General features: G+C 45.7%; 2 protein-coding genes across 6 annotated transcripts in view; one reads left to right on the top strand and one right to left on the bottom strand.

The window, feature by feature from the left end:
• SND1 (staphylococcal nuclease and tudor domain containing 1) overlaps positions 1-24,343 on the top strand; it is a 410,120-nt gene that overhangs the window by 295,016 nt on the left and 90,761 nt on the right. Inside the window, exon 16 of the mRNA XM_088018648.1 lies at positions 19,034-19,143. Coding sequence (XP_087874774.1) covers positions 19,034-19,143 — 110 coding nt within the window. The remainder of the gene's footprint in view (positions 1-19,033; positions 19,144-24,343) is intronic.
• The window catches only part of LRRC4 (leucine rich repeat containing 4), a 91,633-nt gene that overhangs the window by 33,575 nt on the left and 33,715 nt on the right, over positions 1-24,343 (bottom strand). The window contains exons 3-4 of one of the 5 annotated variants that reach the window (XR_015766804.1): positions 9,640-9,762; positions 8,013-8,083 (exon numbers count right to left, since the gene is read on the bottom strand). The exons of 1 other annotated variant lie outside the window; for it this stretch is intronic. Coding sequence is in view for 3 of the 4 variants with exons in the window: in XM_028105005.2 (XP_027960806.1) it covers positions 11,219-11,295 (77 nt within the window). In the remaining variant the exon portion in view is untranslated. 3 more of the 5 variants (XM_028105006.2, XM_088018649.1, XM_028105005.2) reach the window with 3 other exon arrangements.

The raw sequence follows: 24,343 nt of genomic DNA on the forward strand, positions 1-24,343 counted from the left end.
AAAATGTTGTGATTCTGTGAGTGCTTAAGTGATATACCAAGTGGGTTGTTTTGTTTTGTTTTGTTTTTTTATACCAAGTGTTTTTGCCATCATCCACTTTCCTTTTAGGCTGGAAACCCAGGAAAGCTAGGCAGTGTGAGTTTCTCTCCCAAGTTTGCATGTGTGTTCTAGGTCCTTTATACATGAGCTTGTATTAAACCATGTCACCCACCCCACCCCACCCCCATCTTCTGTGGAACACTGGGTGTTAACCCTTTTCAGTATGAGGTTTTAACATTGACCCCAGATTCTTGCCTATTTGAATCTTTTTGTTTTCTCATCTAATTTATATTAAGTAAGCACATCTTCAGTATCTTCACCCCATTTGTGAGTAAATATCCTGATTAGGGCCAAGTATCCACTATCATCACTTGATCATTTTCACAGGACCACAGGGGCAGTGAATTCAAGTGCTCACATTCATTCATTCCATCAACAGCCTTTACTGAGCTTTTGCCCAGCCCCCAGCCACCCTTTGCCAGGCAGATTATTTTGATGGAATTCAGCTCTGAGTTGTTTAGATGTCACCTTACCCCATAGCTCAGTTTCCTTGCTATTTGGGGTGGTCCTCGACCTTTTTACACATCTTAGAAACCTACAGGCCTCCTCTCTAGAAAATGCCACCAAAGTGAGGAGAGAAAAAAGGGTGTGGCCAGCTAAGGAAAGAGAAGGCCTTGAAAAAGCATTGTTACTCAAAAGGAGAAATAGGTTAATCTGGATGTCTTGTCAGCTCAGAGAGGGACAGTATGGTGAAAGGCTAGTTTGGAAAGTCAGATCCCCCGTCTTCGAAGGGGGCCCTGTGTCCACAAGGTTACTTAGATTGTACCGCAGAGTTAAGCTGTTGACAACTTTGAGTCACGGCCGTTCGAAGCAAATATGGATCTGAATAAGCCTATTGGTCTTCTCTTCAAAAAGTACATGTACACACAGATTTCTTACAGTTTCCTTAGATTCACAAACACTAGCCTCTCCCCCAAGCCCATCCTTGACCACCCATGCCCCCTGGGTAGGAACTCCTAAGGTAAGATCTAGGAAGCAGTGAATGGTGAGTAATGCATTGTCACTTTTAAAAATTTTAGGTATGACTCTTACATAGTAAAGTACATACATCTTATACAGCCTCACTAATTTTTATGTGTATAAAAATAATGCATATAACCCAAAATCATGTAGCCGCCACCTACATCAAAATAGAGACTGTTTCTAGCCCTGGCATGCTCTCTCATGGCCATTCTCCAAGATTACTGGCTTTTTCTCTCCGTCGATTAGTTTTACCTGTTTTGGACTTCATACCTGAAATCCTAATCTTAGTTTACCCTGTTGTCTATGAGATTCATCTTGTTAAATGTAGTGTCTTTCCTTTCTCACTGCAGTATGTATTTGGAAGCAGTTGGTTTTACCACAGTGTGAAGACTTAGATTGGGGAGGATCCAAGCTCAAGTCAGAAAGTATGGCTTAAGAGGTGATTTCCACCTCTCGAGAGAGATGGGAGCCTGAACGAGGCTGCAGGGTGGGAATGAAGAGGACAGAGCACATCTGAGAACTGTCTAGGAGGGTTCTGATCTATAGAATTTTGTTGGTTACTTGATAATAGAGGGTGGGGGGCAGAAAGAGGACAGTTTTCTAGCTTGTAAATAATAGAACGTGTACAGGTAACCCTGAGCGTTGCCTGTGGATTTTTGCAGATCCAAATGAATTAAGTAGGAAGGTCAGAATTAGAGATTAAAACTTTAAGAGTCACCAAATAATAGTGGAATTTGAGGCACAGGGAGTGAATTTAAATTGCCTAGGAGTTGGGTTTAGAGTAGGAAACAGCTAAGAACAGAGCACTGTGAAGCTGCAAGGCTTAAGAAGGGTCACGAGAAGAGGGTCTGACAGCAGAGCCTTGGAGAAGTGGGGGGAGCACCAGGAGAAAGGCTTAACAAAGAAGCCAAGGCAAGGGCTAGGTCCATGTCACAGAGTCCTTAGATTTGGGAAGAGAGGAGGCTTTGAAGGTAGCTCAGGTCAGGGGTTGTGTAGCACCTCCCTTCCTGCCCCTCCTGTAGCTTTGTGTCATGTCTATATCGGCACCTGTCATCTGCACTGAACTGTGTGGATTCTTAAAGGAGGGGGGCCATGTTCTTCCCATTCCTCATGACTGTCCCAAATCTATCAGTCGACCTTTTACCTAGTATGTGGTCATTAAATGTCCAGGTTGCACTTGTCTCTGAGACAGCCCCGGATTGGATGACCTTCCCAGACCTGACCACCTGCATCTCCTTGGGGGCTCTCTTGCTCAGGGAGCTCAGGCATGGCAGCCAGGCTGAGTTGTGTGCCTACCTTTTGGCCGGGGACAGAGATGGGTTTAAAGCCCAGCTCTGCAGAGCCTCCGGGGCCGTGAACAGTACCACTCTCTGGGAACACCCTCCTCTTCCAGCAAGCTACGTGGCTCTTTTGGTTACATAAGATGTGTGTGTTCTGGCAGGAAAGAGCTGCCTGAGTGAGTGTTTAGCAGAAATGATTTGTGTGGAGTTATTTTGAGACCCCAGGGGAGGGAATGGCAGCCAAATCCTGCAGTATTTTAAACCGTATCACTCATCTACAGAGATTAATACATTACAGAGTCTCAGTCAGAACTCTGGTAACAGAGAAATGGGAATGCTGAGGCCCTCTCCAATTGTTAAGTACCAGTTCTCTCAGTGTACACAAGGTGACTTCAGGGGTTTGGACCTGACTTGGTGCCTAGGGGTTCTCCCACACTGCTTTGACTGTTCTCCCTGAAGGCGAGAATTGAGCACACAGCTCTCTTTCTGTGGGGTCGGCCTCCGCTCCCTTTTGGGCTGCAGGCTGATTGTGCTCTCCCTCACTGTATAGGGAGCAAGTTGGTTTTCTAATAGAGAAGGGAGTCCACTTTTTGTGGCAGCCCAAAATATTATATCATTTAGGTGATTGAGCTTCTTGTGGTTCCAGGCTGGCTAGGAGAAATCCCTTCTTCCCCTTCCAAAAGCATTCACCTTTTTCTCCTGACTCAGGCATGAGCAGCTGTCTGCAAAGGGTGGGTGAATTACAGAATGTAGAATTTTCCAGCTTAGTGACATTAGGGGAAACAGCCTCCATATGAAACACTTCTCTGTTTTTGTTTTTCTCTTGCCTGTTATGCTGTGAAATTTGCCTCATTGCCCCCCACCCTTTAGCCGACAACTGTCCTCTTTGCCATTCAGGAGCTGGTGTCTCCTCCCTAGGATGGCTGTGTGAGATGGAAAGAGCCTTCTTCTTCCCTACCTGCATCCACAGTTGTAGAGCCGAAGAGTTCCTTGTGCCGGGAAATCTAATTGCCTTCTGACCCCGAAGGATCCATTTGGGCCAGAGGACATCCAGGCACTTACTAGACTTTGGAGGGAGGCCCCAGATAGAAAGAACCCCAACCATAATTGTCCGTTTTGCTTTATATTTTTAGAAGACCTACAGTTACTTTATATATTTTTTTAAGATTTTATTTATTCATGAGAGAGAGGCAAAGGCAGAGGGAGAAGCAGGCTCCCCGCAGAGCAGGGAGCCCGATGCCGGGCTCAATCCCAGGACCCTGGGATCATGACCTGAGCCGAAGGCAGACGCTTAACCGACTGAGCCACCCAGGTGTCCCGACCTACAGTTACTTTAATGACAAAAACTATGGAAACGAAAAAATACAGTTACATAAAACAGGCAACCCAAAGTATACACTTTCCCAGAGTCCACAAAATTCCCTACAGAGACATGCACCCTGACATACTTGTTTTAATTTCGGTGCCTCATACACCCCAGCACTGGGCACAGTAGGAACATGTTGGAGGGGGCAAGCACTACTGCAGGGGGGTGTTTGGGGGGGCAGGAGGGAGAGATTTCCCACCACCTGCACCCCCCGAGGAGCCAGTAACCGGAGTCTAAAAGACTTCAGCTGTTGGCATCTCCTTCCACTTGTGACATGGATGAGTCTGGCTTGGTGGGGAATGGGGCTGGGGTGTGGTGGAGAGGAGCAGGAAACACAAGTAAGCGGGAAGGCACAAGCACGCCGGCGTCTAGTGAAGTTTTCAGGTTGGTAAAAGGGAACTGGCAGGCAGCCTAGGACTTTGGATGAGATGTGAAGGGCATGAGGCAGAAGGGGTGGCTCCTCTCCTTGTCCCTTGGAATGAAACTGTATTCCCCCCATATATTGTGCTGAGGACTCCACCATTCCTGTCTCTGGTCTCTGCCACATCAGATGCTCCCTGCTGAGTGTATGTGTGCCCCTTGGTAGGTAGGTACAGCCCCTCTGTCCTCCTCCCTACAAATAGCAGTTTCTGATCTGGGCCGCCTTATGACAGATTCTGGCTCCTGCCGTGGGCTCGGACGTGGCCACTGTGGTGGCTCCGGTGCTGCCTCCCTTTCCCCTCCCCCTCTCCGTCCCCGCCCCCAGCCCTCTTTCCTTTCGCAAGTGAGCACACACAAGTGTGCACAAACTAGACAGGCACACGTGTGCCCTTGTTTGTGGTGCGCACCAGGCGTTGTCCAGCAGCCTGCCTGCCTGGGAGCTGTGCTTGGGAAGTTGAGCACCCAACTCCCTCCCTCAGTGCTCCACCACTGCTTCCTCACCTGCATGCCCTTCTTAGCAAGCTTCTCGTCCAGGGACTGGGCTGTCCTTCAGTTTTGCAATAAGAGAGCACAGTAGAGCAGCTTTCTTCTTGAAGACCGGCACAGCCTGATGAGACCAGTTAATATCTCTCATTCGGCTGCAAAAAAATCTGGAAGCTTGTCTGTCAGTACCTGGTTTTCTCTCTCGTTGTCCTCCCTTATCTCCCGCTTTTCAACTAAAGCTTTGTATCCAGCATCACAGTTCAAATCCTGGTGCTTTGGTGCCCTGTTGCCACACTGTGACAGGAACTAAAAAGCCTCAATTAAGTGCAAGCCGTGCTTTCACTGTCCCACTGGCCGCAGTGATGACTGAAATAGTCATTTCTGCAATGTTGCATCAGTGGAAAGTAAAGGATGCAGAAATCCTCTTTCCCTTGGGTCTCCCAAACAGGGAAAATAATCACTTCAGTAGAACAGTCTTTCCCTGAATTCTGCAAAGTGGATTCTAGGCAGTGGTTTGGATTTGCTATTCCTTTTTATCCCCTAGAGCCCAGTGAATGAGAGAAGGAAATGAATAGACTGCTTGTCACAACACCACCAGGGTCTCCACAGTGCCTGGGGCTGCTGCTGAGAGACAGAGAATGGAAGTGGGCTGGAATGGAGGCCATGGCAGCAGGCGGCCTTCCACAGGACGGGCTCCACCTCTCCCACACAGTCCCTTGAGGGCTTCCCTTCTCCCTCAGCCCAGGGATTCCTCCTGCACTAATGGAGCTGTCTGTAGTGCGGCAGCGTCCTGCCTGGAGTAAAAGTCCGACTCTGCCCAGTCACAGGGAGGGAGGCCTGGAGTGCAGGCTCCCCACACCCCTCCCTAGGCAATCCCACAAAGGCAGCAAATTTTACCTTTGAAGATGGCTCTCAACAACAGCACATTAGAAGGGACAGCCCCATTGCATGTGCCCCAGCTTCCCATCAGAATATTAATTAAATCAACTAGAAAGATATTTCCTGTTGACAATACCCTTCATATTATCTGGGCTGAAAGAGAAAAATAGGTAGGTAGAAGGGTGGGAAATCAAAGCCTGCATCTTGTGAGGACCTGGCAATGTTTAGCCTGGAGAAAATAAGACATGAGGACGAGAGGAACTAGAAGTACTGTCTTCACATATTTGAGGGGCTGTCAAGTAGGTAATGGATGTTTTGTATGGTCCCAAGGAAGTGAGCCAGATTTTAGAAGGCCTAGAATGTCACGATTGTGGAGTGCTGACTTTATAACAGGTAAACTATAGGAGGCCACTGACAGAGCTTTGAGCAGCATATTTTGCTTTAGGAAAATTGACCTGGTAGCTAGGTGTAGGAAGAATCCATATAGGGCAAAATGGAAGGCAGGCAGATAGAAGATTCTTGCCTAGAAGTGACAGGACCCTCAACAAGCAGAGTTATGTTAACGGTTGAGAGGATTTAACGGACTGTACAACAGCCGTGGAGGTGAAATGCCTGGAATTGACAAGAGGTAGAAGTCATTGAGTCATGTGGATAAAGTAGGGACAAATCAGAGATGAGGTTTTTAGACTGGATGGTAGTACTGAAACCAGAAGAGGGGACAAGGGAAGGGGAAGAGGAGTTTGGTTCTAGACATCCTGAGTTTGAGGTATTGGCAGGACCTCCCAGGGAATGTGTCTGTGAGCCATTTGGGTTTGGGTCTGTGGCTTAGAGGATAGTCTGTGGGTTCTGCAGGATCACAGAGATGGAGAACATGAAAAAGGGTGAGCCTTCCCAGAGATAGTGCAGAGCATAAAGAGAGAGGGGTCCAGGACATAAGGGAGGGCAACAGCAGGAGTCAAGACAAGCAGCCCAGAGAGCTAGGACACCAGTCAAGAGAAGCCAAGGGAGGAAAGAGTTGCACTACAGGACAGATGCACGGTGTTGAATGCCATGTAGAGATCTAGTAGGGCTCCTGCTGAGAAGAGATGATTAGATTGGTGAGTAAGGAGGTTACTTTTCCAAGTAGTTTAAGTAGAAAGATAAAGTCTGAGTACAAAACCATAGGAGTGAAGGCTTTCTGTACAAGAACTATGATAGCGCAAGTATATTGTCAGGGAGTGAAGAGAAGCCATTGTGGCAAGGAACAAAGAATGGCAACTCTGGAAACTTCAAGTTTAGAGCTTATGGAGTGTAAGTTTTGAGTGGGGAAATCGGAGTCTGGTGGAGGAAAGCAGGAATAAAGGGGAAAGCTCACATGTATAGGAGAGGGACATTGCTAAAATGAGGTACAGGAGAGGAAGGTCGAGGGCATATGCCTGTGGTTCATGTCAGCTGCCTCAGCCTCTCTCCTTTGAGCCATGTTTCCTTTCCTCTAACCTTCTCTGTTACAGGACTGTAGGCTTTTTTTAGTATTGTTTTTATTATTTAAGATATTCTTATGCTGCCACCTATTCTGATGTTCTAGTCCTGGGAAGTTGAACTCTGCCTTGGGTAGGTTTTCTTTTAACCAGCATTCAGCTTTCCTTAGATCAGGAGTTGGCAGACTCTTCCCATAAAGGGCCACATAGTAAATGTTTTAGGCTTTCTGGGCCAGATAGTCTCTGTCACAAATACTCAACTCTTCTGTTGTACCATGAAGGAAGCCATAGACAACAAATGAGCGTGGCTATGTTCCAGTAAAATTTCATTTATGGAGACTGAAATTTGAATTTCATGTAATTTTCACATGTCACAAATTTTTTTTTAACCATTCAAAAATGTAAAAGCCATTCTTACTTAGCTCATGTGTTGTACAAAAGTAGGCAGCAGGCTGGATTTAGTCTCCAGGACGTTGTCTGCTGACCCCTTTACGTTATGCTAACCAAAAAATAAAAAATAAAGCCATTCTTCGCCCACAGCCCAGAATTCAAGCTACTTTTCAAGGATAGAATGTATTTATGTGTCAAGATCAGCCTGTGCTCTTGAAGAACCTTAGCCTTGCCCTTTCAGAATTCCTTTCTTTTCACTTGTTTTTATTTATTTATTGCTAAGTTGTGTTAGTAAGGTAAAGGGCTCTTAGTGAGAGATTCTCTGCTGTCAGAGTTTTATTCATTCCCATTGGTTTGGGGTCTTAGTATTCCTGACACTAGCTGGTTTCTTTTGCTGCAGTTCTGCTAGTCGAGTGTACTGATCGCTAGAGATTTAGATTTCACTCTGAGGAGAAGCTCAGAACAATTTTCTGTGAGTGAAGGCTCAAGAAGGCAGTAGATTGGAAGTATACTCCACACATCTCAGAAGCATTTTGTTCAAATAACACAACACAGCTTGGTTTAGAAAGTCACTCTAAATTTATTCAAGTAAGTAGCTTTTACATTTGGCTGCCAGGTGTGTGTATCAGAATACCTTCTGGAAGCTTGTACTTGCAAGATCCACGTGGGTATCTCCTATGGCTTTCTCCCGACCCAGTGGCTATTCTCTATCAGCCTGGACAGTATATTCATATTCTCTTCATTATCTATTAACATGGAATTTAAAAGACCAAGATTAGAATTCTTGAGTGCCCAAAATGAAAGGGGGAAAAAAATACATCTAAGTTTTATTTGATTCAAAGATAAAGTTACATGTTTAAAATAAGTCAGAAAAAGCAAAAGTTGAGGTTCTCATAGAAACCAACTCCTCCTCGTTGCTCAGACATGGGGTTTGTGCTTGTTGGGTGCTGTCGCCATGGTGCCACGGTGTTACATAAAAGCTGGAGCCCTGTTGATTTCTCGTCATTGGAAAGACCATCGTGAATGGTCTTGCTTGTGAACTCCAGTGCCTTGTTTTCTATATTATGTCCATAGGAGGTGGTTGTTTTGATATGGGCTCTGAAGAGAAACTCAAGGGGACAATTGGGGGTCGGCACAGTTCTCTCCTACATCCGCCTGTTTCATTCCTCTCCTAGCTGGTGGTGATATTATTGCAGCTGCTGCTTATAGCAAACCCAAAACAAATATGTGTATTGGGAAGCAGACAGCCTGCCATCTCCAACCCACCCCGCCTTCCCAAACACCCCCAGAGACAGCCTGGCTGGATTGTTTATGGCCATGCTCTTAGGATGCCACAGGGAGAGAATGGTCTTGTTAATCAGTGAGTTTTTCCTCCCTTTAAAAATCATTGTTTTCAGATCCTGCTCTGCAACAGGGAGAATTATAAAAGGTTATTCTGATGCTGACCCGATTGTTATCTGCTGCACCAGCTCCATCTGAAATTTTTTTTTCCTTTTGGGAATGATTCTTTGGTGTCTAAAGCCACTGATAAATCAAGTTTGGTGAAGCCAATTCTACACACTGCCTGGCTGGACTTAGAGCCAGAAATCCAATAGAAGGCCTCTAAGCCACCCCCTTCCTCATCTCCTCCTTAGAAGTGGGCAGTGGTTTAGCATTTAACACCCACTCGCCTTAGAGTCCTAGAAATAAGTTACTAGATTTCCTTATGAACTCACCAAGTGTTCTGAATAGGACATTGTTATAACAAGTTTGTTGCATCTATTTCTGCTAGGTTTAACATCTCTGGCATTCATTTAGCAAAAACAGTTACTGAGTATCAGCTGTGTTCCAGATACCGGGGATACACAGAGAACTGGCATTTACTTTACCTCCAGTAATCCCAGAGTGGTCGTCCACCATTAACAGGCTAACAGCAGCTAGAGATAAGACCTGAGAAGGCAACCCTGTCTTAGAGGTATAACGCCCATGACTTGTATCAGAGAAACTTAAGGCATGTTTAAAGCCACGCACCTACAGCAGTCCCTCCTTATCCACAGAGGAGTCGTTTCAAGGCCCCCAGTGGATGTCTGAAAACCTCGGATAGAACCCAACCCTACATATACTGTGGGTTTTTTTGTCTGTACATACATACCTATGACAAAGTTTTGTTTATAAATTAGGCACCGTAAGAGATTTACAGCAGTAATACAATTGAACAGTTACAATATACTGTAATAAAAGTTATGTGAATGTGGTCTCTCAAAATATCTTATTGTACTGTACTCAGGTGTCTTGTGATGATGTAAGATGATAAAATCCCCACCTGATAAGATGAAGTAGGGGGAATGACATAGGCACTGTGATGTAGCATCAGGCTACTGCCAGCCTTTTGACAGTACGTCAGAAGAGGGTCGTCTGCTCCTGGACTACCGTGGACCATGGGTAACTGAAACCGCAGAAAGGGGAACCATGGGTGGTGGGGGGACTACTGTACCTCCTTTCTGTAGATGCCTCCCCTTCACCCCCTTCCTTTCTTCAAGGGAAGCCGCAGTTCCCATCGCATTATGAAGACTGGGTCCTATTGCTTCTCTTCCCACTTAACTTCAGCTTCTGGTCTCTCAACAAATGCATCAAACATTACCAAATCAGAACAACCCAATAAAAGTCAACCCTTAACAATTGGAATTATGAACTAAGAACAGCTTCAGTCTCTGCTCTTACTCAGTTCTGATGCCCTGACTACAATTAGCTGAGGAGTTGGATCCTTTTAATTAGGATCCCTTCATTCTTCTTTTATCCCTTTATTCTGATCCCTGAAAGAGCTTTAGCAGTGACATGTTCCAAAATTGGCCCACAAGATGCTGCCTCCCCTGAGGTAACAACATAGCAGTTCAGAGAACGAGGGAGAGAAAAAAGAATTTGAGACCATGCAGAATCCTTGTTTTATTTCTGACCCTTTTAATACGAGTCGAGGCCTCAGATCATGTAGAACTAACTCTTTGGAACCAACTGGTCCACAATTTGCCTTGCTCTTTGGGCCATTGTAGGAAATGTAGGACCAGCTGGCCCTAATGGGATGGTTTGCAGTTCTCAATTGTTAACAGATTCACTGACAGCATTTGCAATTTGAGGTCTCCAAATTAATTCTGATTTAAAGCTTATAAGAGAGAACTCAGAGCAGGCTTTTGGTGCATGAGATGTGTTACGCTTCTGAGAACTAACAATGTGATTTGTTAATTTGGTCTTATATGTATATTCAGGTGATAACTACATTCCTTAAAATTAGGCAGATGGCCTGTCTGCCTCTGCATTTTGTGCCATTGGCTTAAGAGTTCTGGATTTTGTTCTTGATGCTTAAGGAAGAAATAGCTGTCTCAACATTGTTAACGCCAAAGTATTTTTGAAATCGACTTGGACATAGTTAAATGTTACTTCTCTTAGGCTACATACAGAGTTTAAGTGTCTTATTCTCTATACATAGTGGGGTTTTAAAATTTCTGTTTTGTTTTTTGATGGTGGGGGGGAGGATGGTAAGGGAAAGTATAGAAATGGAACTAATTGAATCTGGGGGTAAAAATCTCTGCTGAGAGTCTGTGAATTATAAATTGGCTAGCTGCAGCAGCAGGAACTCAGGCAAAGGTATTGGAGTGCAGTCAGTGTGACAGGAAGCTTATTTTGGTGTTCTTTCTGTGCCTTGCCTTGTCCTTGATGTTTACTCCAGGAGACTGTGTATTTAAAAAGAAGGGAGAGGTGTCTGCAGTTTCCATCTGGGAAACTTTTACAGCATTCTTACCTAGGGTCTTAAAGGCAAAGGATGAAGCTCTCCTGCTCGATGAGATGGTGTAGTCTCCCATTCCTTTCCCGGCTGTCACCCAGCTCTGTACCCAGCCCCACTTTTGCTGTCAGCCAGGCACATGGCACATACTGGCAGATAAAGCCAGTGTTTGTTCGGAAAGTCCCACCAGGACAGCCATTTTGTCTGGTTCAGTCAACAAAAAAATGCATTAAAATTTCAGGGAATAACATTTAAAGCAGAGATACTTAAATTTGAATATTATTCAAGAAATCTTTCCCAAAATGTAGAAAATAAAATAACAGCTCCCTGGTCTGGCTGCTTTCTCCTAAGCAGAGGGATGGGCTTAGTGGCCACGTTTCAGTTTAAGGGTCAAAAAGCAGCATTTTCATTTCAATTGGGAAGCTTATTTATAACCCGGTAGTCATCCCCACGCTTAGTTTTTCTGATATTTTGTCCAGATTTTTCTTTCCCCTAATAATTACACCCCCTGTTCTCCAGCTAAGCATTTTCCCTCCTTTCTCGTGTTTACACCTTTCAAATATTTGCAGATTGTTATCTTGTCACCCTCTTAGTCACTGGTTAGCCGAACTGTACAGATTTAGCACCTTTTATCTTTCCTTTAAAGGCAGGCCTCCCCGCCCCTGAGTCATTTTCCACTGCTCCCTTGAAATGTGCTCCAGTTTTCTGCATTTCCATGTGGCCACACAGCTTCCCATAGCAGAACACAGGTTCTAAGTGGGGATGGTTTCCCTCCTTTGTTGTATGGAAACTGAGCATCTCTGCCATGCTCTATCCTCAGGCCTTGCCGGCGTTGCTGGTCAGCACTGACCTCTCCTTGTCTCTATTTCAGCTGCACTCCCAAGTGTGCCGAGCTAAAGACCAGTGGGGTAAATGGGTGCAGCTGTGCATGCCTTTTTTTCCTTTAAGTGTTATGTAACCATGAGAAAGTGGGATGTACGGAGTCAGGGAGTCTTTTGGCCCTTCTCCTGGTATTTGCATAACTGTCTACATTAACCCTGACAGTTCATTAGCCGTTTCCTTTTCTGTGTATTTACTTCTTTTCAGAACTATTTTCACCAATACTCACTTATTCAGCATTTCTTGAAGATCTACAGTGCCACTGTATGCTAGGCAGTGTATTGGATGTTGGAAGGAATAAAATCTGAGTGACACAGTACCCAGCCTAAGAAGCAACTTAGTTTTAGTTTTATTTGGGTTACAAATACCAGGTTGTCATATAGGCTTGCTCATGGCAGCAGTAAGGGAGAGAGCAGATTTCTGGGAACATCCCTGAAAAATCTAACAGGATCCCAGGTAAGGTCCAGTGTCTCAGCTCTTGGCACCCAGAGGCTGAGTATGGCTTTGCAGTGGCCCCAGGCCCTCCACAGTAGGACTCCAGTGGTAGTGCTCCAGTGTGGATGCCAGTTGGTTCCCTCCGCTTACTGCCTCCTTTCTCTGGCTCCTGATACGCTTATGTTTTGCACACTGCTGGGTTCAAATTCCAGAAGGAGAATCTTTTTGGCTCACCCGTTTTCTCCCATTTCTACTTGGACAGAGCTCTTTTCCCTCTGCCAGACTGATTGTAGATTGGCCACCTCAAATCATGTGCGGCTTCAGCTCTCCCTCTCTCCCCCAGCCTCCTGTCAGTCCCCACCTTCAGCTTTGACCTCCATCCCTAATTTGTGGTGAGGAGAGGACAGAGGCCAGGGTCAAGGGCTAGAGAATGTAGTTGCCTGATGCCTTAGCAAGGGATTTGGCATGGTGAGCCCCGTGATTGACTTGTCCAGTACATTCTACCAACCGTCTCCCAGACATACATGCATCTGTCTACCATAGTCCAGTTAGCACATGTTATTTCTTAGCATTCTGCAACCTGTAGTTTTAATAGTAAATTCAGTCACCAATCACAGGCCTTATGCAGTGGTAGAGGGATAGAATGTTTTCTTGCTAGTGATTAAGCTTTATTGGCATAAAGTCCTCTTTTTCATCATTGAGTGCTCAGCTTCCAGCACAGTGCCTAAGCCAGAGTAGGCACTGATGTGCGTGCGTGCGTGTGTGTGTGTGTGTGTGAAATGGAGGGAGGGAAAAGTACTGAGTGAACTGCGGCATTTTGATGTATCCTAAGATCATGTCTGCGAGCCTCCTGTGCCCTTCCCTCGGTAGCATCCGATGCGGTAGTGAACACACTGGACATGTAGTAAGCACCGTTGACTAATGCTTCCAACTAGTTTTTGTTTCCACTAGAGTTTTGTTTCCTTTAGTTAAATGCCTGATCTCTTGTTTGCTGGACAAAGTGCCATTGGGAAGTGTCACTTCTAGCCAAGGCAGATTTGCCACACTTCCCTTTAGCTCCCAATAAAGGAAAACGCAAACACACTTTGAGCCCAGAGGCTTAATTATCATAAAATTCAACATACAATGTAAAATATTCAGAGCGATACATGACTCTCACACAGCCATCAGTAGAATCTCTTATATAGCCATTATCGTATCATTAACAAGAATTTGTACTTCTTGTTCCATAGCTGACTGACCAAAGTGTTGGTGTTAATTGACCTAGTCAGTCAATGTCTCTGGATGTATAATTTCTTTTTAATAGAATGCCCTATAGCCCAGCATTTTAAATTTGAAAGGGGGCACCCTGAACTCCAGGAGTCAAGCCTTGGGTGAGGAATCTCAAAAGGGCATAGCCAAAATTGTAGGATTTTATCTCCAGGGAAGACTTTGGAGTTCCTTTATTAATTTATAGACAGGGGCCATGAGGCGCAGAAAGGTTTCATACTTCGTCAGTGGCAGAGCAGAAACCAGAACCATGATGTGCTGATAGCTAGTGATGCACTTTATCTTCCTAAACCATACAAAATCAGGCATATCCTCTTTTTTATTTTAAGTCATCCTGGGCAACCATCATATCCCAGAAAGCATTAAAAAAGATATGAAAAATAATGGGTTTTTAGCTATAGGCAGATAGGTCTGTAGGGCTTTAAAGAGGTCAAGGAGCCAGATGGATTAGGAGCGAGGGTGTCTGTCTTATCTTCCCTTCATGGGCATCAGTTGAAAAGCCCCATAGGGTACAGTATCTCTTCATTCTGGCACACTCCATAGTAGGGAAGGAAAATGTTTAAGAATGTTTGGGATTAAGTGAAATAAGTCAAGCAGAGAAAGTCAATTATATGGTTTCACTTATCTGTGGAACGTAAGGAATAGCAGGGAGGACATTAGGAGAAGGAAGGGAAAAATGAGGCGGGGGAAATCGGAGGGAGAGATGAACCATGAGGACTATGGACTCTGAGAAACAAACTGAGGGTTCTAGAGGGGAGGGCGGTGGGGGCATGGGTTAGCTTGGTGATGGGTAATAAAGAGGACACGTTCTGCATGGAGCACTGGGTGTTATGCACAAACAATGAATCATGGAACACCACATCAAAAACTAATGATGTAATGTATGGTGACTAACATAACATAATAAAACAGAATTTAAAAAAAAAAGAATGGAATTTTTTTATTGTAATTTATTTTTTAAACAAAATGGTTTTGTTTTTTAAATGGCTTGTGTGTCAGGAGTAAGTTTGGTAGTTAACTTGCACCTGTGGTGTTTGAAGCCCAGCGGAGTTTGTATGTCCTTATCAGCAGGCACCACTGCACCGGTGCGCTCTCGGAAAGACAGCTAGTAGTGGAAATTTGCACGATCCAGAATCACAGGCACTTTCTCACCTGGCTGGGGAGGGCTTCTGGAACTCCAGTGATACCTCACTTTATATTTACAGTCTTGGGAGCTCGGCATTGCTGCATGTCAGCCTGCGCTAAGCTGTGGCCTGGCGTTTGCTTTCTGAGAGCCGAACTTTCTTTCCCTTGGTCTGTTTTCTCTAACTCTTGCCCTCTTTTCTTTTCTTTACTCTTTCTCTTCTTCATATTGGTAACAGATCAGCACAACAGGGATACCAGCCCAGTAGTGCAGTCCTTGTTAGAATAAAGGTGCAGTGGGGACTGGGTTGACTTACTGGCCAGGCTCTTGGGGAAGGCAGGCTGAGCAGAGCACCTCCTGTGGACAGTATGTGTCTTCCTTCAGCTAGTGGTCAGCAGCAGCAGCTGTCCTCCTGGCTTTAGAACGTTAACACTTGTTTGCTTTCCTGTCTTAGTGGACAGAGTATTCCTTGCCCTGTCCCCTGATCCCTTGGGACACAAAAGCAAGTCCAGAAGCTGATAAATAAGTACTCCGTGTAGCCTTTGAGTTCTGTAATAGGGCCATTAGGGCCCTCCCAGGCTTCTGTCTTCACCCGTTAGGTCGTCTACACCAGTGTCAAGCTGAGGGCCTTGATCCACTGGAGGTTTAATTCAATGTCATAACCATCTTTTTTATTTCACTTACTTCACTTAACCATAACCCTGGCCACCAGCCCGAGCTGCAGGCCTGCTGCAGTTGCTGGCCTCTCAGCTCTTTAATGAAATAGAATGGAAGAGATACTGAACATATCACATGTAGTCAAGATTAACCATTGTTTTGTGGAAACTTCGTTATATGTAAGTTATATACCCATATGTAAATGTGTATATGGATCATAACAAAATTAAAGGTTTGAAAACACTCAACTACACAGTTCTTTATCTGTAGAAGTACATTCTGCCTCTCCCTGCCCAGGCCCTGTTTTGGCAGCCTTCCTAGTGCAGCGTTCCCCACCCCCCCCTTCCCCCACCACCTAGCAGTTCCCCCATTCCTGAGCATGGAAGCTGCTACCATGGCGGCCCCAGTGCCCAGCGCCCCTCCACTTTACGTCCAAACACCAGCTATGCCTGGACTCCCTGAGCCTGCTCAACAAGACATGGGGGACCCAGGCCCTGGACTCCTACCTAATCTCCGTTATAGGTTATAACATCCTCTAGTTACAGTGCTGTTGAACTCCAAAACTGGACTTTTTCTCAGTGGCTTTAGCATTTGACAGTCTAGGGTTCCTATAGACCACTTAGTAGCTTTGTGATTTCGGGCTTTATGTCTATTTACATAGAGAGGGTACTCAGTAAATACTCATTTTACACCGCTTGTTTTTCCTGTAGCACTCATACCCAGGTTCCCACTCCCATTGGATATGTTTTTAGCATACAACTTCTCCCTGTCTGTCCTGAGCTGAGATGTGACAGTTTTGACTGAGGTTTCTGACTGTGAAGGGGTTACTTTGGAGGAGACAGGGAAGTAAGAGACAGCCCAGAAGAAAAGGGAGTAAATGATAAAAGAAGAGATAATGCTCTTGTTCTCAAGCAACTTTTCTATTCCCTCTCCTTTCTCTTGCCTATCTGCCTGACAGGAGTTAATGTGCATCGACATGTTTACTCTTTTCCACTCAAAAAGGGGCAGGGAGACCACCTGCTTGTGCTTCCTCCTCTTAAAGAGCTGAAGCTCAGCTGCTGGCAGGTGGAGGGGCAGCCTAAGACAGGTCCTCCTTTGCCTCTGAGTCTGCATGGAGTGGTTGGGATTTGGTCACCACAGGCCCAGAGGTCTCTCTCCTGAAAGACATTTTGAAGCCATTTCAGCGTGATTTGTTTAACTCCCTGGGCTTCTTGAGCCATCTTGTTTTCTGGATTTAAATCATTTTGTGGTCTCCCAGGATTCAGAGAGAGCTACTGGGATCTCTAGATTTCTTGAGCGTTCTGAATACCAAGATCGTGACAGCAGAGTAGAGTGGGTACATCTATCTACTCAACCAGTGAGACTCAGGAATCATCTGTGCCCTTTTCATGAAAAGTCTTTCCCCCAATTCCTGCTGCCCAGTCAGTTGTCCCAGTTTCTTCCCGGTTCTAGTCCCCAGTTCATAACCACCCCACCAACAGCACCCAGTTCAGCCCCACCCAAATGGCTGCTAAAGGTCAGGAACAAACTGGAAACTTATTTTAACATTATTCTTGTTTTGCAGCAATGCTTTACCTGTGGGTATGTGGCCAAAAAGTTCAATAGAATTGTTTATTTTTTCTGACAGTTCTGTTCTTGCTTAGTTTGCAGATAGAAAATGAAAAGTGTTTTTGGCTGTTGATGTTGTAGAAATCATGAGCTGTCTTTCATTCAGTTTTACTCTAGCCCCATCTCTCCCTTCAAGGTTAATCTCAGGCTTTTTGGCTCTGAGTTTATTGCTGTCTTGTACAAAAATCAGTTCCACTTCTCCCATGCAGCCTGGCATTGAAGTGCCCAGAATGAGGCAGCCCCAGTGATCTGCTTGCCCATGGGACAGTTGGGCAGGGCCTTCCGCTGCCCCATGTGTACCTCGGTGGGAGAACGGCCCTGGCCACCAGCCTGAGCTGCAGGCCTACTGCAGTTGCTGGCCTTCTGCTGCTCTCCCTCGCTGCTATTTCGTTTGATGTGCTGTATTCCTTTTGTGAGGCCTTGAGGCTTGGAGAGAAGGCTCTGTTCTCGAGCTTCTGAAAACCTAAGGTATAAACTATTCCCTTTCCTCTGAGCTTCATGACCTTGAATCTGTGCTGTGGCCAGAAACATGAGCAGCCACCTGGCTGCATCCAGAAGAGATGTATATTCTGTCCCAGCAGTGGTGGCCCCTCTTTGCCCAAAGGCTCCCTGGTAGGTGTTTGCAGTAGCCTCGACACCCTGTGCCAGATGTCTTATACCTGCACCTAAGCCTGTTTGTAAGTAAGACCTAACACCTCCCGGTTTTGTCTTATGCTGCAGCAGCAGAGACCAGCAGTGCTTCGGAGATCTGGGCATTAAATATATCCTCCCCCATACTTTGATCATTTCCTTTCATTGTGTCTCTGGCCTCGTTCAGCTTTTTGCATTAAAATTACAGCTACGGTATGAATTTTTTGGAAATATTTGTAAGTAACTCGGATGTCAAAAAGTGACACACTTCATGGTCTGTCACCGGTGACCACTGTTAGTGATAAATACATTTGTAAAATTAATGCCGGAATCAAAGGGAACAAGAAAAGGCAGTCTGAGTTGGTTAGTGAGCACCTGTGTTGTGTAGAAGACTGTCCTTGGATATAAAGAAGTGTGAAGAACGGGATCCTCAGGGATCTCACAGGCCAGGAATGGAGTGAAAGACAACTGAGGTTATGAGCATGTGTGATTATTACACGCAATAATACTACTAATAATGGTAAAACAATAAGAGTTAAAAATGTATTATATCTCTCCATATGCCAGGCATTATGCTACAGCATATTTTACGTACATAATCTCCCCTAGGTCACACAGCAACCCTAGTGAGGTAGATTCATTATTCTAGCAGTTTTACAAATAGGACAGCTGAGGCTTTGAGTGGTTCAGTAACTTGGCTAAGGTCACAAAGCAAGCAAGGGATAGAATTAGGATGTGAATCCAGGTCTGTCTGGTTCCAGACACCTAATACTTCATCAGTATTCTGTTTTCTTCTGTTTCTCATTCTGAATGAAAAACTGATGGTACTATTGTCCAGACTATAGCCAGAGGACAGTGGGGGAAGCTTATGAAGAGAAAAACGACACTGAATTAACACTTGTGAATTTGACATGAAAGGTCGGATGGTAAAGAGAAAATGTCTAAGAGTCCACTGGAATGGCTCTCGGGAGGCAGAATGGCTGGGGAGAGCAGTATAATTTAGGTGAGAGAGCCATTTATAAAAGTGATGGTTAAGACAGTGAGACGATTGGATTGTAAGGAGTGAGGAGCACAAGATGGGGGTGCATCCCACATCTGGGTGTGCGTGTATTCCCTGCACGTCTTTATCTGGAACTCCCCAGGTCCTCTTGACAATTCCCAGATGCTGTGACTGAGAGCCCCTCGTTGTTGCTGCCCTTGTGATACTGATTTTTCCCTCTGGGGCCCCTTATCTCAGACGTGATGGCATTCTGATCTAAGTCCTGCCCTGTTGGAAGGGTCAGGGATGCTAGGCCTTCTGGGCCCCTTTTCATCACAAATTCTCCTTCTCTCCCGACACAGGCATCGAATGCCCCAGAGGAGCCCGGAACCTCCCAGGTTTGGTGCAGGAAGGAGAGCCTTTCAGTGAGGAAGCAACACTTTTCACCAAGGAGCTGGTGCTGCAGCGAGAGGTGGGACATCTTACGGTTGCTTCTTGTCTGAAGAGGGGTGAGGAAATTGGGGCTCCCTTGGTCTGATGTGTTCCTGCCACGTCAGAAATCAGTCTGGCACTTTTTCCAGTGCTCAGCCTTCCACATCCACCACCCATTGTGGGTCTACCCACAGCCTGCCTCCTTGAGCCCTGCATCACTGACCAGGCACCCCCAAATCGCCCCTCACCATTGGAGTCCTGGGATACGTGGCGAACACCAAGCCGACCTCGCCAGCATCCTAATGCAGAGGGCTTACAGCTTTGCAGTTCTCCTCCTTGGCGAATTAGCCTAAGCTCCCTGCCTCCAGCTGGATTTAGAAGCTTGACTAACCCTGTCAGGGGCCAATTTTCTTTGAACATTTATTTGTATCTTTGAGTAATTGCATTTTCTGTAGCGGGTTTTCTGACTTAATTTAATTGTATTTCTGTTTCTGCCTGTTGGGCTGACTCTTGCAGGCAGGAGTTAGGCTTCTCAGCTGCCGTGGTGTCCATCTACCTGCTAATTTTTTATCAAGTCATAGTCAACTGATCCATCTTCTTTCCAGGAGTATTCCAGTCATTCATCCTGCTAGGTGGGCACAAGAAAGGAACAGTGGGGGAGTGTGCCGGGCTCAGCCTGAGGATTTTAGATCTGCCTTTGTCCTCATCTCTTTTACAATCAAACCCATAGGGTCCCTTCAGCTTTCATGCAATATCATAATATGCACAGAGCTAAAAGATTATCGGGTCCAGGAGGTTAGCTCACTCATGGGTCTTTGTAGATCCTTGAGATCAGATGTTTGGGCTTTGCGATGTTCATAAGCTACAGCATCTCTCATTTTGATTTGAATCACCAGTGAATATATTGGGTACTAGAGGCACAAGAGAACAGGCTAGCCCAGGATACTGCGTTGGACTGCCCTGGCCTGTAGAAAAGCCCCTCTTTGACTTCTGGCTGAGCAGTACTGTTTGCTTTTGGTTGCTGCCTCTTTGGGATTTCTTTAGCACTTACCTTCCCATTTTGTGAAAGAAAGTGGTGTGGCAAAAGAAGTCCTGAATTCTTAGTTCAAGAGCTATGGGTTCCAGTTCCCAAGAACAAACTGCAGCTACCTGGGCATTGCACCAGCTCTGTTGGCCATCTGTACAGTGGGGTAGAGATGCAAGTGCTTACCCCCTCATTATCTCTTCAGTCTCACGTTGACCCCTATTTTGGTTTTGGTAAGATGCATTCGAGTTTGTGAAGAACTCCTCATATTGGCATGTGAAGTGCCTTCCCCCTCCCCTCTATTTTGTAACTGCACAGTGTAGCTTGAATTTCTATCAGTTAAAGATAGGCGCCTGCTAGAGAAGTATTTTAAGAATCTAAACTCCAGTTGTCTCTCAGTAACTGTTGTAATTTGGGGCATGGTACTTAGGTAGAAGCGGCAGATATTTTAGTATTTCCTCTTTGTGAGCCTTTGGATAATGAACTACAGAGCAGTTCTGGGTTGGAAAAAGCAAGTGAGTCCACACAGGGTCTGTGACTTAAAAGACCTCACAGAGGTAGCAGATGTTTGGTGGTTGTGCTTTGGATGGAGGGAGGAAAGGCCCTCCTTGGATTGCCTGAGACCTGTGTTAGCAACATTCTCATCACTTCCCTGCCGTGCCCCACTTCTGTGTTGCCCTCCCCTTTCTCACCACCATCTTCCCCTGGTGTTTCACGTTTCCTAAAGTTTCTTTCCCTTTCTTTTTCAACTCTTGTTTCCCCAGCCACTTTTCTACCCAATCGTGTTTCTGGCCCATCGATGATATCCAAAAGCACAAGGGGGGTCAGAGAGAATACTGACCACTAAGAGGAGTCAGTGGCCCAAAGCTCTTTTACTCTCTTAGTTACTGTGACCTTCCCTTTGTCTGTATGTTTGCTGATATTTGATTGTGGAAAAAAGATAAATTTTTCCCCATCTTCTTTGATGCCCCTGGCATGTGAGTTTGCAGATCTTAGTCTAATCCAGATTTGATATTTAGCTTTCTTGGTTGTAGTGCCCCAATCTTGCAGAGCCCCAAGTTGGGGTCTCTTGATATAGAAACTTTCTGCATTTTCTTAGCTGCTTATATGATTACCTGGTCTGACTGTTTTGAAGGATCTTTATCCAGAGGAAAGAGGAGTATGGCCTAAACTCAGGATAACTTGGAAGCTTTTGCTAAAGGAACGAGTTCTGGCCTGTTCTCCTGGGCATTTCCCTTCATTATATGTATGAAAACTGTTTTCTGAACAGTGTAGGAATGAAGAGCGGTTTTTGTTTTGTTCCAGGTTTATTCACTTTACTTTTACCTGTATTTTTACTCCATACATTGTCCTGGAGAATATTTCTCTTGGCCCTCTTCCTTCCACCCCATAAGGATCTAGAAAAGCCTGATGAATTGGCATTCCTGGATGCAGAGATTCCCCCCACCCCTTAGGAGAAAGTACTATGTAATTGTCTGGATGCCTGAGTGTGGATTCACAGCCTGGCACCCAGTAGCTCTTACCTTCAGGGCAGCCTCCATTGTGCCCCACTCCGGGTGCTCTTCTGGGGCGGAGCTGCTGCTGTGGTGGCCCCCGTTGAACAGGTTTTTTGTACCTTGTGCCTATTCCCTTGACAATCAGCTTTAGCTCAAGTAATCAAGTATTATGATGTGATTGTCCTTGATCCCGCCCCATCCTTCCCCTTTAAATTTTTCTTTTTTAGTATCTCATTTTTGACCAGGATTTGTCTGTCCCCTACCTACTTTTCCCAGTTACTTGAAACTTGCAGTATCATATAGGAAAGGAGAAGCACACAGATGTCATTTCACAGCATGTGCTGGGCCCCCTGTTTGATCCCACAGCGGTGCCTCCATCAAGTTCGACTCATATGTGTGAACCTGTAAACTGACTGGGAAAGGGTGTGGCGTGGGGGAGAGCCCACACTGGACACTGCCCTTAGGGCAGCCCCCCTGCCGGGGAGCAGACACAAAGCTGGGGCACAGGTGCCTGACTCCCTGCTTATGACTGCATTGTCTTGGCTTTGGGTCCTTACTTTGCCAGAGCAGTAATTGCTGCCTCTCTCTTTCTGTTTTGGTAAAGAGTGTTGTAGTCTTTCCATCCCATAGCCTCATGTGGAACCTGCCAGAGTCTCTCGCAAGTCTCTTGTTTACATTTCAGATGGTCCCCATTGTCTGGAGACTTGATAGCCCTGCTTTCTTTAAATGTGTTTTACAGTGACACTAGTTAGCACGGCACTATTGACATTCCTGGCTACCACTCAGCCCCATTTCCTGTCTTTCCTGTCACCTTTCATTGTATTTCTTCTTTTCCTTCATTTTTCTACATGGCCCTTGTCCTTGGCCATTAGTTCCCGTTGTCTTTTTTTTTTTTAAGATTTTATTTATTTATTTGAGAGAGAGAGAGAGAGAGCACAAGTGGGGGTGGGGGGAGACAGAGGGAGAGGGAGAAGCAGGCTCTCCGCTGAGGAAGGAGCCCAGTGCGGGGCTCAATCCCAGGACCCTGGGATCATGACCCAAGCCAAAGGCAGACTCTTAACTGAGCCACCCAGGTGCCCCAGTTGTCTTTTGTTTCTTTCCCTGAGCTAGGAGTCTGGGAAGACTGTTCCAGGTCAGGGGTCTGGGTGTTCTGGCATTCTTGCTCCAGGGCAAGACAAAGAGCACTTTAGATACCAGCTTGTTACCTGACCCTTTGTGGCCTTGAAGGCCAAAGCAGCCAAGGAACACTAGAGGAAATCCAATTAGCTCAACAGTTCTTCCCAGCGTGACTCAGTTAGGATGTTACAGGGGTGGGCAAATCCGGCCCACTGCCAGTGTTCGTGAATAAAGTTTTACTGCAACACTGCCACACTAATCGTTTTATGTACTACGGTCTATGGCTGCTTTCATCCTCTTAATAGCAGAGTTGAATAGTTAGGACAGAGGCCATAAGGCCTGCAAAACCTAAAATATTTACTTATCTTTTTATCACGAGAAGTTTGCTGACCCTTGCTATACGGTAAGTATATGCTGAGTTGGTTGGTTTAAATAGCTTACAGCCCTGAAAATGACGGTTTGCTCTCATGTCCCCTGCCTCAGGCTGGGTTCCTTCTGGGCCACGCAGAGTGAGATCATTGTGTCCATTGCTGTCGCTGTGATTGTGAGCTATATGAGCGCTGTGTCCCACTGGATGGCATGAGCTTGTGTGCCCCCCTCCCGCAGTACATCTGCCTCTTTCAAGCAGTTCTCTGCTGCACTGCCAAGGACAGGAAGATCTGGTGTAGCTTCCCAGATGGGGAACTGTGCCCATTGCTAGCATCTTCCCAGAAGTAGTGGTGAACGTTAGCTAATGGGTAGATAACTGGCTTAAATGTGCACGCTCTCAGTTTTCGAGTTCCAGTTAATCATGTGGTTCTGAGTGACTCTTTCCTGCCTTGGTATTCCTGTCTAAAACACTGGTCTAGCAATCCAAAGCCATCCTCTCCCTTTTGAGACCCTTCCTGTGACTAAAACAGTCATGTGGGATCTCTTCACACCTGTCAAGAAATCCTGCACTCTTAGAGAAGGGGCTCTAAGGCATGAAAAGAGATCAGTGCCACAGTTTAACCCTCTTCACAGTGCCAGGCTCTAAGAGGTACCGGGGCAGGAGCTGGGATGTTGGAGGTTTGGTGATCATTTCCAAGACCTTTCTCAGTGACCCCTTTGTCCTCTTGAGATCTCAGAAATCACCCTTTTCTGCTGGCTGGAAAATGTCCTCGTGCTGGATAGCCTGAGCTGAAAACTCTGGCTGCTGCCCTGACCTATTTCCCTTCCTCCTGCGGGCATCAAAAGGGAGGATGCCCCCCTGGGGAGCTCCTGCTGCAAGTTGCAGTGGCCAGGGCATAGTCCTGGATCCCCTCACTCCCGCTACCCCGCTTTTTTAAAAACAAAGATGCACAAAAGATCACAAGCAACTGTTGCTGTCTGAAGAACATGTATTTACATTTCAGAGAAATATGGACTTGGCAGTGAATACTGGTGTGTATTTATGGAGAGCTGTTCGGGAGAGAAACCTTAGAATAAAAGAAAAATGGTTTCTTGTTTTTTTGTTTTTACCACCAAGTGTGCTGCATCTTGTCTGAGAAAGATAATAAACGGTCCAAGCAGTTTACCATTGAAACAGTTTCTCCACATTTCCCCATAGTGCTGTGGTATATGCCCTCACCCTTGCTGTTTCCGTC

This window comes from Eumetopias jubatus, unplaced genomic scaffold, assembly GCF_037043125.1.
Source record: "Eumetopias jubatus isolate StellerSeaLion01/CBP00866 unplaced genomic scaffold, mEumJub1_p1.0 scaffold_14, whole genome shotgun sequence".
NCBI classification, from domain to species: domain Eukaryota; kingdom Metazoa; phylum Chordata; class Mammalia; order Carnivora; family Otariidae; genus Eumetopias; species Eumetopias jubatus.